At 41.7% G+C, this 13,579-nt stretch overlaps 1 protein-coding gene across 1 annotated transcript; it reads right to left on the bottom strand.

Moving 5' to 3' along the window:
* Positions 1 to 114: 114 nt before the first annotated feature.
* On the bottom strand, positions 115 to 8,263 carry rp2 (RP2 activator of ARL3 GTPase). The gene is made up of 5 exons (XM_085773707.1): positions 7,989 to 8,263; positions 6,009 to 6,677; positions 3,858 to 3,972; positions 2,060 to 2,145; positions 115 to 1,934 (listed from the first exon to the last, which is right to left on the bottom strand). The coding sequence occupies exons 1-5, from the start codon at positions 8,151 to 8,153 to the stop codon at positions 1,851 to 1,853; spliced, it is 1,119 nt and encodes a 372-aa protein (XP_085629833.1). The 5' UTR covers positions 8,154 to 8,263; the 3' UTR covers positions 115 to 1,850.
* Between the last annotated feature and the right edge of the window lie 5,316 nt (positions 8,264 to 13,579).

Here is a 13,579-nt window from a genome sequence, read left to right as displayed (position 1 = left end):
CCAGTATACTCTGATACAAAAGGTTATAAATACAAAATGACAACACAAGTCCCTATGGATATTTTCTTAAAGGCAACTGTACAAAACTGTTTGATCTCTCAGGCTAGATATAGATTTACTTAACTCTGCAATTTACTGCATGCGTTAAATGATGTAAATGAGAGGCCCCAGCACAGACTGGGTGAGGTCCAGCTGTTAGCCATCAACTGGAATAAAAAAAAAGAAAAATCTAATTGTAAGTGAACTCAGCAATGCTAAACCCCATAACTCACCCTGGCTGTTTATGGTGTTTCCCATGCACGAAAAATCTTTAGTATTTGAGAAATGTGCAACACCAGAGGGAGTGATTCACAAATCTGATGAGTGATGTTAAAACCTGATACACCACAGCACGCATACTGGAGTGTTTACATTTGCAGCGTGTTCAAACATTTGAAATCGCTCCTATTGAACTGAGCCAAGATGATCAGGTTACAAACGGAAACCAGACCGTTTCCATCTCTTATGTAATATATTCTCTCTTTTCTTGTAACTGTGAACCTTCAACTGAAACCATACTAACTCAGGATGAAAGGAATTACAATATTGTGTTCATAACTGGTTGTTTATCTAATTGGCTCATATATATCAGTCAACAACCATTATCACACAACTTTATCTTAATCATCCAATCAGCCTGAAGACAGATTCACATGTTCAGAAACTTAGACAAAAAAACCCAAAAAACGAATAACATTATTTTGTTTCTATACAAAAACATTGAGTAAAAGTATAAAACAAATATTACAAAATATATATTAAAAAAAAACTGATCCTATGAATCGTTTACATCAAGATCCAGCATTTTGTTTACACCTTTAGTAAACACAACAATCTTAACTTTGGCCTAACAGAAGTCAATAAGATGTTGGTCACCTAAACAATATACACATCTCAAATGAAGAAAAGTCAATTGTCTAATAAAACACAAACAGTAACAAATGCTCACAGGAAATAACTAGAATCCCTGTTTATCCACAATCATATACACAATTCATTATTCTGAGTGAAACTTTTCCCATAGTTGCTGTGTGAAGTCTCGAGTCTGACCCATTAAAGTCTGATTAGTTCATCATTCATTTGTGCAAAATTTACAGGGATTCCCTTGAGGAGGCCAGAATCGTTTTCTAAGATCACAGTGACCTTGCCCTTTGACCCCCCCCCCCGTCCCACATAAAATCAAATCTCTCATTAAGGTTTAGTGAATGTTTGTGCCAGATTTGCAGAAGTTTCATAAAGTTACTGAGATATCATGTTGGTGAGAAAGGGACGGTCATATGGACGGACAGGCAGATGGATGGACGACCTGTAAACAATGGATGTTGCCAGCGCAGTGGAATAAAAACAGGATTTATAAATACAGTATTTTCCCTCAGGCATTCTTGTGCTTATGTGTTTTCCACTGTAGCAACTGTTTTCAGACAGCTATTAAAAATAAAACTTTAAATTAAAATGTATTACATTTACAGCGAAGACCTACATTCACATTCGATAAAAGCAACAGGATTATCAGATACATTCACAGAAATATAAATATTCACAGCACTGGTAGCGACTAATGGATGTTAAGTGGTGGACAGCAAATGGTCTGGATGATGCGGTTGAATCTAGTCTGTGGACTTACAGTTGGTGAATTGAATTGCTTCAACAAGGCGTTATCAAACACAGTCCTTTATATTTCCCAATCCTATTCATTTAAGACTGAAAAGAGGCAAATAATCAAGCTGGTATAGAACCCGAGCTGGATGACGGGCGGTTTTAGAAAATCTGATCCGATGTCTGACGAGCAGATTGTTGTGACACCTATTCATTCACAAGCCCATTTGCATGTCTGCAAAGTTGAAGAAGCTGTCCACATCTCGAGAGGACGTGTTTTTGTTCTCAGAGACAAAAACCTGTGCGGGAAAAAAACAACAACACAACATATCCTAAGCTTTTGTGGACACTCATCTATAGAAACTGAATCCATTTGTGTAAAACTATTTAAAAACAGATGGAACAAACACAAAAGTGTTTTTACCTTGGTGCCACCGAACATGTCACTGGAGATGCTTTTACAGGCTTCAACGACTCCGTCACCATTCAGCTCCAGGGCGATCACGGGGCCTTTAGTGGCAGGATGTGAAAGTCAGTATAGTAACGGTACAGATGCCTCTACTCAACAGCTACATACAGTACAGGTCTCCCTCCTCAGAGCAAAATCCTGCTTCATGTACACACAGACACACACCTCGGTAATGGAACAGTAACTTCTTACTTGTGAAATGGGGCTCATGAAATTTCCCAGTATTCACTAGTAAACTTGAATGCTGATTCAGATGATTTCTGCAACATGGACCAAATTGACCCCAGAAAACTAGTAGTCAGCAGTGTTGTCATGGCTAAAATAAACCATGTCAGCAAAAAGACACAAATGCTTTTTTAGTTTCCACAAGAAACAGAACACAATGAGTTTCTTTTAAAGGGGAACTGTGCAAATCTGGTCACTTTTTCGCAGTTTTTCTAACCCCCCACCCCCGGCCATGTGCATTTGTTTTCAACAAAGCCGGTGAGAAGGCAATCTGCGGAGCAGTGGGTAACGTAATCGTATACGCGTTACGATGTGTACGGTATATTTGTGTAGTCTAGGGCTGTTCGATTTTTCCCAAAAATTAAATCCAGATTTTCTTCTGTAAAATAACAATTTCTGATCACGATTTTTTGTGAAATGACAAACTATTTTCTGTGTGTGCTGTTTGTGTCTTTTAAAATGGACCGAGTCTAATAATAAAGTCTACCTATCCTATCCTATCCTATCCTAAAATGTGACATCAACCAACTGCCTTCCACTGATTGGCCAGAGTGTTGTCACCGGAAGAGTCGCGATCGCGTCGTCCGACACGAGAATCGAACCCGCTAATTTTAAAAACACACAGACAGCAGCGACCACTGATCTGTTCCGGGACTGATGTTATTCTGTCACCTGAGTTAAATGGCGGCTGTGTGGAAAACCACGCTGTGGTCCTTAATCGAGGTGGAGACGAGTGAGGATCAAAAAAGAGGAAAAAAATGAGATGATGCAGCTGTAGCCACTGTGATATGACGCCCCCGCCCCCGCTGAAGAACTGAAGGAGTGGAAAAGGGCCGTTGGTCTTTTTGGCAGGGAAATCCTCACTGGCCGACCTATTTGTTTACAGTGTGTGGGGTGAGCGTGATGGGAGGAAGGAGGCAGAAGTCACTACGGTAACCCAGCGCAGCCCAGGGGCTGTACCGTAGTTAGAGTAAAAAATCGATTTTACGATTTCATTTTTTTAACATCGACCTAACTCAATAATCGCGTTTACGATTTTAAAACAATTAATCGAACAAGCCTAGTGTAGTCATATATCTGTCATAAACAATAGATTGCAAAATTTGGGGCGTGTTTGTGTCATGGTGCCACCAAGAAGAAACCTGGAACACCGGGTAAGAGGTGCTGATCTATCAAGGTTGGTTTACAGCCAAGAGCCTCCATTCTCCGAATAACAATTCCTTAAAGCATCACACTTACTCTGAAGCTGTTTAATTAAGGTAGAAATAGTTGCATAGTTCCTCTGTAAAGACATTAGTTATTAACGACAGCAACAAGAAACTGTCCCTAAGATATTTTAAATTCCACAGTGTTTGTTTCACTCTTTGCTGCTATGACTACTACACAACTTGTTATTCTCATCAGATGCTGAGCATGAATACGTTGTCACTCTCAAAGAGCTTTGTCTGATGACGTCCAATATACCTAGCCGTGTTCCTGAGCAGCTATGTTTAAAATAAAAGGCCATGTCACAGAAAAGGAAAGCTACCTTTGGTGATCCACTCCACGAGCTCCTCTGCACTGTTCTGAAACACCCTCTTCACATCTTCAGGTCGCATCGAGACCTCCTTCGTCTGGACCAGCACGAAACCTTTACCAGTCACCTGTTCACAGCACATAAAAAAGAAGGTATGGGATGAAATGTCTTACATCTTTACCTGTGTATCCAGTCTCATACTTATGTGATAGAGTGACACATAGTTTGGCAAGAGCACAGACAAAACTGGAATGTTAATTAGGTAACACAGGCATCTTAGGATGGTAACATACAAAGTTAGCTAAACAAAAGGAAAATATCATCTTACTCGGAGCAGTCGGAGAATACAGAGGATATCCTCCTGAGACCCGGCAATGCATTTTTGTACACTGTAGTGCACATCATATTCAAACCCATTTCTCTCATACTAAACATGTCACCTTATTAAGTCCTGTTGTTCACTACAGAGGACAACTGGCCCTTTCCAATGATATCTTGTGTGGGGGGGTGTGACCTTCCAAACTTCCTGTGCATCTCTTTTAAAAATGGCCGACATCGCAACAAGCAGATTTTATGGGAAAGAGTACAAGTGAGCATGATATTTAAAATTGTAAGTATTTTGAGTCCTATATGTTGATTGTTTATTATAAATAAACATCTCAGCAACACTGAAGTACATTTTCAGAACTGAATTGTTTACTTTTCATAAGAAAAAAAGCAAATTTTACTAATGTACACTGTAGTGGACAACGGGACTCTGTACTTGTGTTTCCGTCACATTTCTTTGGGAACAGCTCATTGACAGAGGCTGAGTAAATTCTTATATTCTTAAATAGTTGAGGGGGATTCAGAAATTGATTTATCAGAGGATAAGAGTCCATGGTAAGATGATGACCCTGTAGGAGAGTGTAAAAGTTCAGATGAGGAAGAGCCAGATGAGGGAGATCAAGACACAGAGCTGACGTGGTGCACCATTGGTTTCTATGGGCCGAAACCAAAACATAGGGTTTTGAGGTTTTAAATCAGTGCAAAATGAATGCCCATGGAAATATACTCCAGAAAACAGGTACCTTGATTTTGTTCTTGACTCTAAATAATGATTAAGCAATGAAAACTGTTCATGGATGGACAACAAGCCTTTTGTTGAGGCATTAATCAAAATAGCATAAGATGCAACCTGTTTGTCTTTTGCTCTAAAACTTCTGAATGGTCAATGAAATACCATCTCGAATGATGAAATCACAAAGATAAATAGTGTAGTTGATGAAAAAGAATGAAAACCCTATAATTGACATTAGTTTTTATAATATATTACTGTATTTTACATGATAATTCTAGTCTTTCCATGTACATTATAAGCATCAAAATATTACACGTTTGAGAACAATATAGTCCTGTTGTACACTACAGTGCACAGGTTATAAAATTAAAATAAAATAAAAATTTCAGATTTTTTTCTTTGCAATTTGTTCTTTACCATCCCAACACTTAATTTATGTAAAAAAAAATCAAAATCAAAAAACTTTTTTTTCCTGGGTCTCAGGAGGATATGGGAAAGAATTAAAAACATATAAATGCAACTTCCTATTAAGGGAATTTTTCTCTGTATTCCAGATAGAAAACACATGCTTATGCAAAAGCTGTGGTCACACAGCTGAAGAGTTGACAACACATGCAGGTGTCAACAAGCCTCAGCTGAGGGGAAACCTCAAAGTTAGAGATATTCAGGAAGTACTTGGGTGGTTTTATAAAACATGTTATCTTTAACCCTCTTTGTTGGCTGACATGAACACAAGCTTCACTAGTGGTGATGCAACTCGTTCAATTTGGCTGCTCACCAGCTTCAGACTGTTCTGCTTGATTGGGATTATTCCAAGAGAGTAGCACTTGATTAGATTTCCCAAATATCTAACTTCATTTATGGCTGCGAGTTAAACCTCTCTTCCTATTAGAAAATTTGTGCCAGTTTTCAACGCCAACATCATTTTGTAACTCCCTGTGACAGTTATAACACCACTGACTTCACACTATCAGTGTATTTTTACTAAGCTCTTTAACCTAATCACATTATGACCACCATTTTTCCATTCACAAAAAGACTTCCTCTTTTAAGCTGCACCTTAGAATCAGTTATGCTGAACCGAAACTTGTTTACACTCTCACCTCGTCGATCAGTCTGCGGGCATTTGCGGTGGTGTATTCTCCAGCGAAGAAAACAAAGAGACAGGACTCTTCACTGTCCTTACGCCTCCCTCCCTTTGTCAAAGGCACAATGCTGCGCGCCGGGTCAGCGGAGATTCGCACAGACTTGAACTCAGACTCTTGGTCTGGTGCTGGTACAAAGTCAAGAACCGCCGAAGCCTCGGGCAACAAGCTCCAGTTGTTCTCTCCCGACACTGGCGTGAAGTCGTGGATGTTGCTCCAGTTGTTGTTGAATATGCTGAGCCCAGCATCCTTGAAGTGGAAGCCCAGCTCGGGATAGAAGTACTGAAAGCAGCCAAACTTCATGCCCGTAGACGACTCGATGATAGGCTGGGTGGCACAGCACAAGAACACATCCATCTTTTTACAGTCCCGTGTGCGAAACTGCTGACAGGCCACCACACACTTGATGTCTTTACAGTCCCTGAAAAACACACTTCCCTTTACAGGTCCTAGAACGATACGGCAGTTGACACAGTCGTCAATGGTGATAGTCGCCGAGTGATCAAACACGTAGATGTTGCAGTTCTCGCACTCTTGGATGACAAACTGTTGGCCCTTCAGTTTGTCAGGAAGGCGACCCACTGTGACATCTTTGAGGCCTGTAAGCATGTAGTCTTTGGGATCAACCTGTGCAAAGAGAAAGATGGCCAAGTGAGTATCTAGAATAGATTTTTATAGGGCTGTGTGTTGACAAAAAAGCATCAACACCATACATCTTGAAAGTTGAAGGGGAATGGTGATTTGCCAAAAGTCTATTTAGAAAAACTCTCTTAGTAAAAAGAACACAGTGCGTTGAACACACAAACAAATACATCTTATTTTCATGCAGACTCAGAACAGTTGCACCTGTGTTTGTATTTCACACTTCCTGTAACACCATGTAAATACTTTATTGAACAAAAGAATTACCATCTGTAAAGACAACACAAAACCACTGTCACCATGTAAACTATTGATAGAATATAATTGATAGGGTGCTTCACAGAATCAATAAAATGTCATGTCACAATATTTTAATTTTCTTACACACGTAATATTTAGAGATGCATCATAGTTTTCACAATACCTTATACCCACCTCTATCATCTATAACAAGATGATATGTTATGAAACATGAAATCTTTTCAGCTCTGCCTGTACCAGTTATGTATTTCCTTTACCATTCACGACAACTTTTAGTCTCAATATTCAATCCTATTATTATCTTGCAGGCAACAAAACTATTTCCAGCTTCCACTGCCCCTTTGTGCGTGTGCATGTGGCTTATTATTAGATGTAACGCTTTCAAAACGCAACTTTCTGTGAGTCAAAACGGAAGTTGAACCACCTCTTGGTTAACGCCTCTGAGTGTGGTCAGCTGTAGTGAACAGTCAGCTACACAGCGCTGTGTAGTAATCCGATAATGAGATAACGCTGGATAGTCAGAGACAGAACGGAGCTTTGAGCCTAAAAACTCAAGAGTGTTGACAGTCTATAATTAGCATTGCGTGGACCCCAGGTGTGTCAGGCATCAGTAAACTGTTACACAGGTGAACATTTGAATCCATGCGCGTCACCGTACGTCGCTGTTTGTGCTGGAAGCTGAATCACGGCAAGTAAACAGAGTCCGTTTACCTTTACTGCTGCAGCACTCAGGAAATGATTTACAACTACTAATATCAACATCAGTTAAAGTGACAGGTTGGTGCAACAGAGTCAGTAACACCTTGGTGCATTGAAACAGCGCATGTTTGATGTTTTTGTGATAGAAAAATAGCTACGTTACGTTTACATTTAGCTGTAGGTTAAACCTGTTAATGCAGTTACCTCACCGCACCTCATAGATAATGTAAACTAGCTCCCTGGAAGCGGGAGGAGAGGACACACAGGTTGAAGAGGGGTGAAGCGGCTGCTAAGTTACAGGTAGCTGGTTTAGATAGTAGATACAAGTGTCATCACCTTCGCTCTCTTATCCCAGCTGTACTGCTTCGGAGCCTCGTCGGTGTTGTTGCCAAGGGGAACCGCGTTGGTTGTCGCTGTAGTTTCGACAGTCGTTGTCGTCGGTCCTCGGTCCTCTTTCTCGGGCGACTTCCTTTTGGATTTTTTCGAGAAGAAACACCCCATTTTGCTTCTTTGCGGCGGCGACTAGATAGGACCAGTTTTTTTCTAGCCGCAACGTTAGGTCGGAGAACACGATAAATGTGAGGCAGAAGCTTACGTGCACTTAAGTTGACAAGATTTTTTTTTTCAGCTTCCCGTTTCCCTTGCTTCGTTTCGCAACCAATCAGTACCACGGTAGTCGTAACATCAGCCAATCAGCACCAGGGTAGTCATTACACCAGCCAATCACAGAGCTGGGTGAAACGACTGGGTCATGCAGAAGAGGTGTGCACCCATGAGGCGTCTGGGTACAGACACGACAGAGAGGTTTCAACCAGGTTTCAACCGGTATTTATTTTAAAACACTTTTATACGACTTTATAGGCACGACCAAAACACAGACGAGGGAGATATTATCTTGAAGTTTAATTAATTGTGCCCACTTCGTCTTCGTATGGAATGGTTTTTACACAATAGCTGCAGATTTAAACGGTTTGTCGTTTAATCACAGTGAAATTAATTACCCCTTCGCATTATTGTGTGGCAGAAAACAAAAACAACAACTCTAAGTCGCACATAATAACGTAGGGTGCTTTCAAATGAGACTGAGCTGGCCACCTTCATCGACGGGGAGGAAGAAGGACCACGCAGGTAAAATCGAATAGCCTAGCTAATTATTTTCCCCAGAGGAACTTGAACGCACCATCGTGTACACATTTGGCACACCCCTCTGGGTGTTGTCTTCTTGCTTAAACACCAGTGATACACATTTTATCTAATGTAAAATGGATGATGTATAATTATATAAAATAATAATGTCAATGGATAAGATTAGAATGAGTTAAAGTAGTGCTAGATTCATATCATGCTAATTTGCTGATCATAGTAGGCTTTTTTTTTTTTTTTTACATATCCACCAACTTTACAAGCTTTGAGTTTGAGTTGCAGTTCATGCACAAATACAACACATAACAAGAAGCCAAGTCAAACCAGACATCAGATTAGCCTGCAACTTAAGACACTAGGACACTCTAATAATAGGTAATCCTGCTCCGAAGGATGGCCTAGCTGTACCACCCCTTTACTCTGTGTAACAACATAGGCAGAGTAGTGTATGTCAAGGGTCCGTGAAAGGAGCATCCATCCAGCATCCAGTGCCCCATGGTGACTTATTCTAGGCTAAATGAAATGCATTTTCAGGCGTCGCTTCAGTTTTGAATGTAATTTGAGGATGGGTGAGGATCACTGACTGCAGTGGGCCTCTTCACTGTGGACAGCTCACAAAATGGCACCAGGGCACTTTGTTAAACCAGCGTGGAACCAGTGACACTTCTGGTATAGCACATGTTGGCGCAAGACATATCTGGATGAACCTGTTAGGGGGCCCTGGGACTGTTGGCCACTCCAGAGCTGGACCACTTCTCTCCCTCTCCTGCCTGTCAGATACACACCCTCTGTGCATTGTTTAGATACTCTATTGAGTCCAAAACCTAATAGCCAGCAGTTACCTTTATTAATGATAGGCTTCAATTATTGCATTAACTGCTTGGAGCTGTAAAAACAACACCTACATATCGTGGCCTTACAATGTGGCTGCGAGTGTGTTAGCAAAGAGTTAACCCAGCTAACTATGGATAGATAGATAGATAGATAGATAGATAGATAGATAGATAGATAGATAGATAGATAGATAGATAGATAGATAGATAGATAGATAGATAGTGAATAACAAAATACATGAATTCTAAAATACAGATGCTTTATCAGAAATAGCATTTATTAGAAACATAATGTACAATTTAACAAAGGCCACAGTGAGTGTGAGTAAAACGCTGTCAAAGTATAGAGACTGAGGTAGTGCAACAGTGTTCAGGTGTCACACAGGTGATGGAGAGGGGCGGTTCAGTGACTTCCTGATTCAAACATCTCCAGGTTCTGACGAGTGTCGAACAAGCCTTGAGTTTATTGGTCCTACTCTCTTGTACATAGAGTTGGTCCTAAAGTTCAATCTGTTGTTTAGGTATAGCCACCAAAGTCCTTGTATAGTGCTGCAAAACTTCCACCTCTAATGAGTGTGGCCAGGGGCATCACCAGACCCCTTTTATTGGGGCAATAACCCCAGTATAAATGGGTTGTGTGCCCCAGTATAAATGTAACATAGATAGTTTTGGCGTTTTTTTTTGCCTTTTAATTTGATAGCACATAGTGAGATAGACAGGAAAGGGGGAGGCAGAGAGAGGGGGAATGACATGCAGGAAAGGTCTGCCCAACACGGGATTCGAACCGGGGACGCCTGCGTTGAGGACTGTAGCCTCTACATGGGGCGGCCGCCTTAACCACTGCGCCACGCACCGCCCCGCTTTAGAGATAGTTCAACATTTTGGCAAATTGGCCCATTACCATAATCCCTAGTTTTAGGAGTAGGTTTGTTACCTTTAATTGTCGGTGCAAGTTATTGTCAGAACAGCAGAGCAGAACCGCGAGCTGCTCAGAGCTACGCTATGGAGGCTAATGGGATTTCTTGGTTTCCCTCATCAAACTCATGAAATACACAATCCAACAACTCCAAAACGCTCTCGTGGACAAGTTGTGACCTGCACATTCACCACACTATGAGATAATAACGGAACGTTATGAGACAGAGTTGCTTTCGAGGTAAATTCATACAAAACGTGTTGCCGTCGGGGGCAGTTTTTCAGCAAAACACAAAAAAACAACTCTGTCTCATAACGTTCTGTTATTATCTCATAGTGTGGTGAATGTGCAGGTCACAAGTTGTCGACTCCACCAGAGCATTTGGAGTTGTTGGATTGTGTATTCGATGAGTTTGATGTGGGAAACCAAGAAATCCCATGAGCCTCCGTAGCGTAGCTCTGAGCAGCTCACGGCTCTGCTCCACCATTCCAAAAATAGCTTGCACCGACAATTAAAGGTAACGAACCTACTCCTAAAACTATAGGGATTATGACAATGGGCCAATTTGCCAAAAATGTTGAACAATCCCTTTAATGCTTAAAGAATGCGCAAAGTCAGTTCCGACTGAGTTGTGCCCCATTACGGGGTGTTCCCACCAAACGCGATGAACGCGATTGAATCGCGCGTCAAATGAAATCGCGTCGCGCTAGACGCTCCAGTTTTGACGCTGGTTCAATATGCAAAAAACGCCTCGTCGCGGCATCGCGTCGCGCGACGAGCCCGCCCAAACAACAACATTTCTCCCACTATTTCATTCTCTGGCAGAGATAACCACTATTGCTGCACTGTTCCTGTCCCTGTAGATGGGAGAGGAACAGCGGTGTGGGTCTGGCTGCAGGAGGAGGAGGAGGAGACGGCTCCGTGAACTACTGTGTGACTGACCGCCTGTTGAGTGCTTTGGGACGGGGCGGCCGGCTCGCAGCGCCCGCTGGTTGAAAACAGCAGTGATAACGGGCTTTCAGGTCCGAATCTCCAAATCAGAAACGTTTGTAACAGCACCGGAAAAGCAACAGTGAAGAGCTGTGGCTTTGCAGCAGCTAATGGGGATCTGAATAATAAACTAAACTAAACCAGAAAACTTCTAATATTGTCAATAGACTCGCTCTGACTAAGCTGCCAAGGGAACACCAGTACGTCCGTACGTCAGCACGTCGGTGACGATCTCAAAGCTGATTGGCTGTCGCGGCGCGTCTTCACGCGAATTCGCCGCAAAAGTTCAATTATTTCAACTCGAGCGATGAAGCGTCATCGCGCCGGGCGACGCGATGGAGGCGATTTTTCGCGGCCAACGCGTCCATCGCGCCGCGCTGTCGCGTCCATCGCATCGCCCGGCGCGATGACGCGACTAATCGCGTGTTTGCATTGACTTTACATGTAATCTCGACGCGCGATGAAGCGTCATCGCGTTTGGTGGGAACACCCCGTTAGAGTTTAATGGTTGGCAACGCCACTGACTGTGGTCATGGATCTTGCCTTCAGCGGTCCACCACCATCTCTTTGGTCTGGTCCACATTAAGGGGGAAAGCATCCCCACTGTTCTTCTTCTGCACAAAGTTAGCCTCCAGCCTCCAACACCAATTACAAAACCAATTTTCATATTACAAAAGAGAGCAATAAGGATCATCAACAGGGCCGATTATCGAGACTCAACAAACAAATTTTTCATAAACCTACAGATCTTGAAATTTAATGATCTTGTGGACTATAAAACTGCTCAAATTATGTATAAAGTAAATAATAATCTGCTTCCAGATGGTGTCCAGAGGATGTTTCAGACCCGAACCAGTAGATATGAACTAAGAGGGACTCATGTGTATACAAAAGCAAAAGTACGAACAAATGTGAAACAAAGATGTATATCAATTACAGGAGTCAATCTATGGAATAATCTAGAATTAGAAATCAAACTGTGCAACACACGTAATAGATTCAAAAAGTTATTTAAAAATAATATTATTAATAAATATAAAACTGATTTATAAATACCAGTGTGCTTATAAACTGCTGTATGTAGAATATGCAGGGGTTTTTTCTTTTTCTTTTTGTTGTTGCTCTGTAAAAATTGTTTTAAATTGAGTGAACGGAAAATGTTAATAAGGGTAGGCAAAATAAGCTGATGCTTCAGCCTACACCTTTTCGGTCAAAGTAAATTAATTTGCTTGTTGTGTTTTTGTTCTGATTTGTTTTGTTCTGTATTTATACCTTTATATTTGTCTATTGTATTTGTTTTTATGAGACCGAAATAAACATAAACATAAACATAAACCTGCCTGTCTCTAACACACCCCACAGAGTCGACAGAGGAGTTCTGCAGTTTTCCGGCATGACCGGGAACTAGTGTCATGACATATCTGAAGGTATTTACTATGTGAAGCAGCTTTATTAGACCTTCTTCATTAAGAATAGCCGCCTGCCACTAGAGAGGAGGTTGATGAGAGCCACGGAGGCATGAAACCTAAACAACGAGTCACAAGAAGTTACAGAATGAAACCATGGTCAGGTGTTAATCCCCTCTGCTTTTGTCATTACAGAAGACATCTTTCACATCAACACAATCCTTTGGTCCAACCGGTTGAGGCAGACAGCCGTCCCCCCCTGAACCCGGCTCTGCTGGAGGTTTCTCCTGCCCCCTGTGGGAACTTCTTGGTTTATCATCTTAACCTTCTATGAAGACCCTTGACATAACTCCTGAAACAATTTGGCGTAATGAAATTGAATTGATTTATATCTGCAGCCTGTGATTAAAGCAGCCACTAGTGCAGCTTTGAGATTTTTAGGTGGCATAGACATTGTCCCCCCCCCTCTTCCATGCCCCCTCTAACTGTGCCCCTTTGGTACAACCCACCTCTCACCCCACTACTTTCACTACCAAGGCCACATTATCCACAGCGGATATATTTCCTCCTCCTTTTCTTGGTAAAGCCCGAGTTTTAACGTCCGAGCAACAGACCACGTGAATTTCCTGTTTTGACGAG

The sequence above is a fragment of the Trachurus japonicus genome, chromosome 4 (assembly GCF_045865225.1).
Source record: "Trachurus japonicus isolate A0001 chromosome 4, Traja_1.0".
Classification (NCBI taxonomy): domain Eukaryota; kingdom Metazoa; phylum Chordata; class Actinopteri; order Carangiformes; family Carangidae; genus Trachurus; species Trachurus japonicus.
The sequence above is the reverse complement of the archived record's forward strand: the minus strand, read 5'-3'. Positions and strand labels throughout refer to the sequence as shown.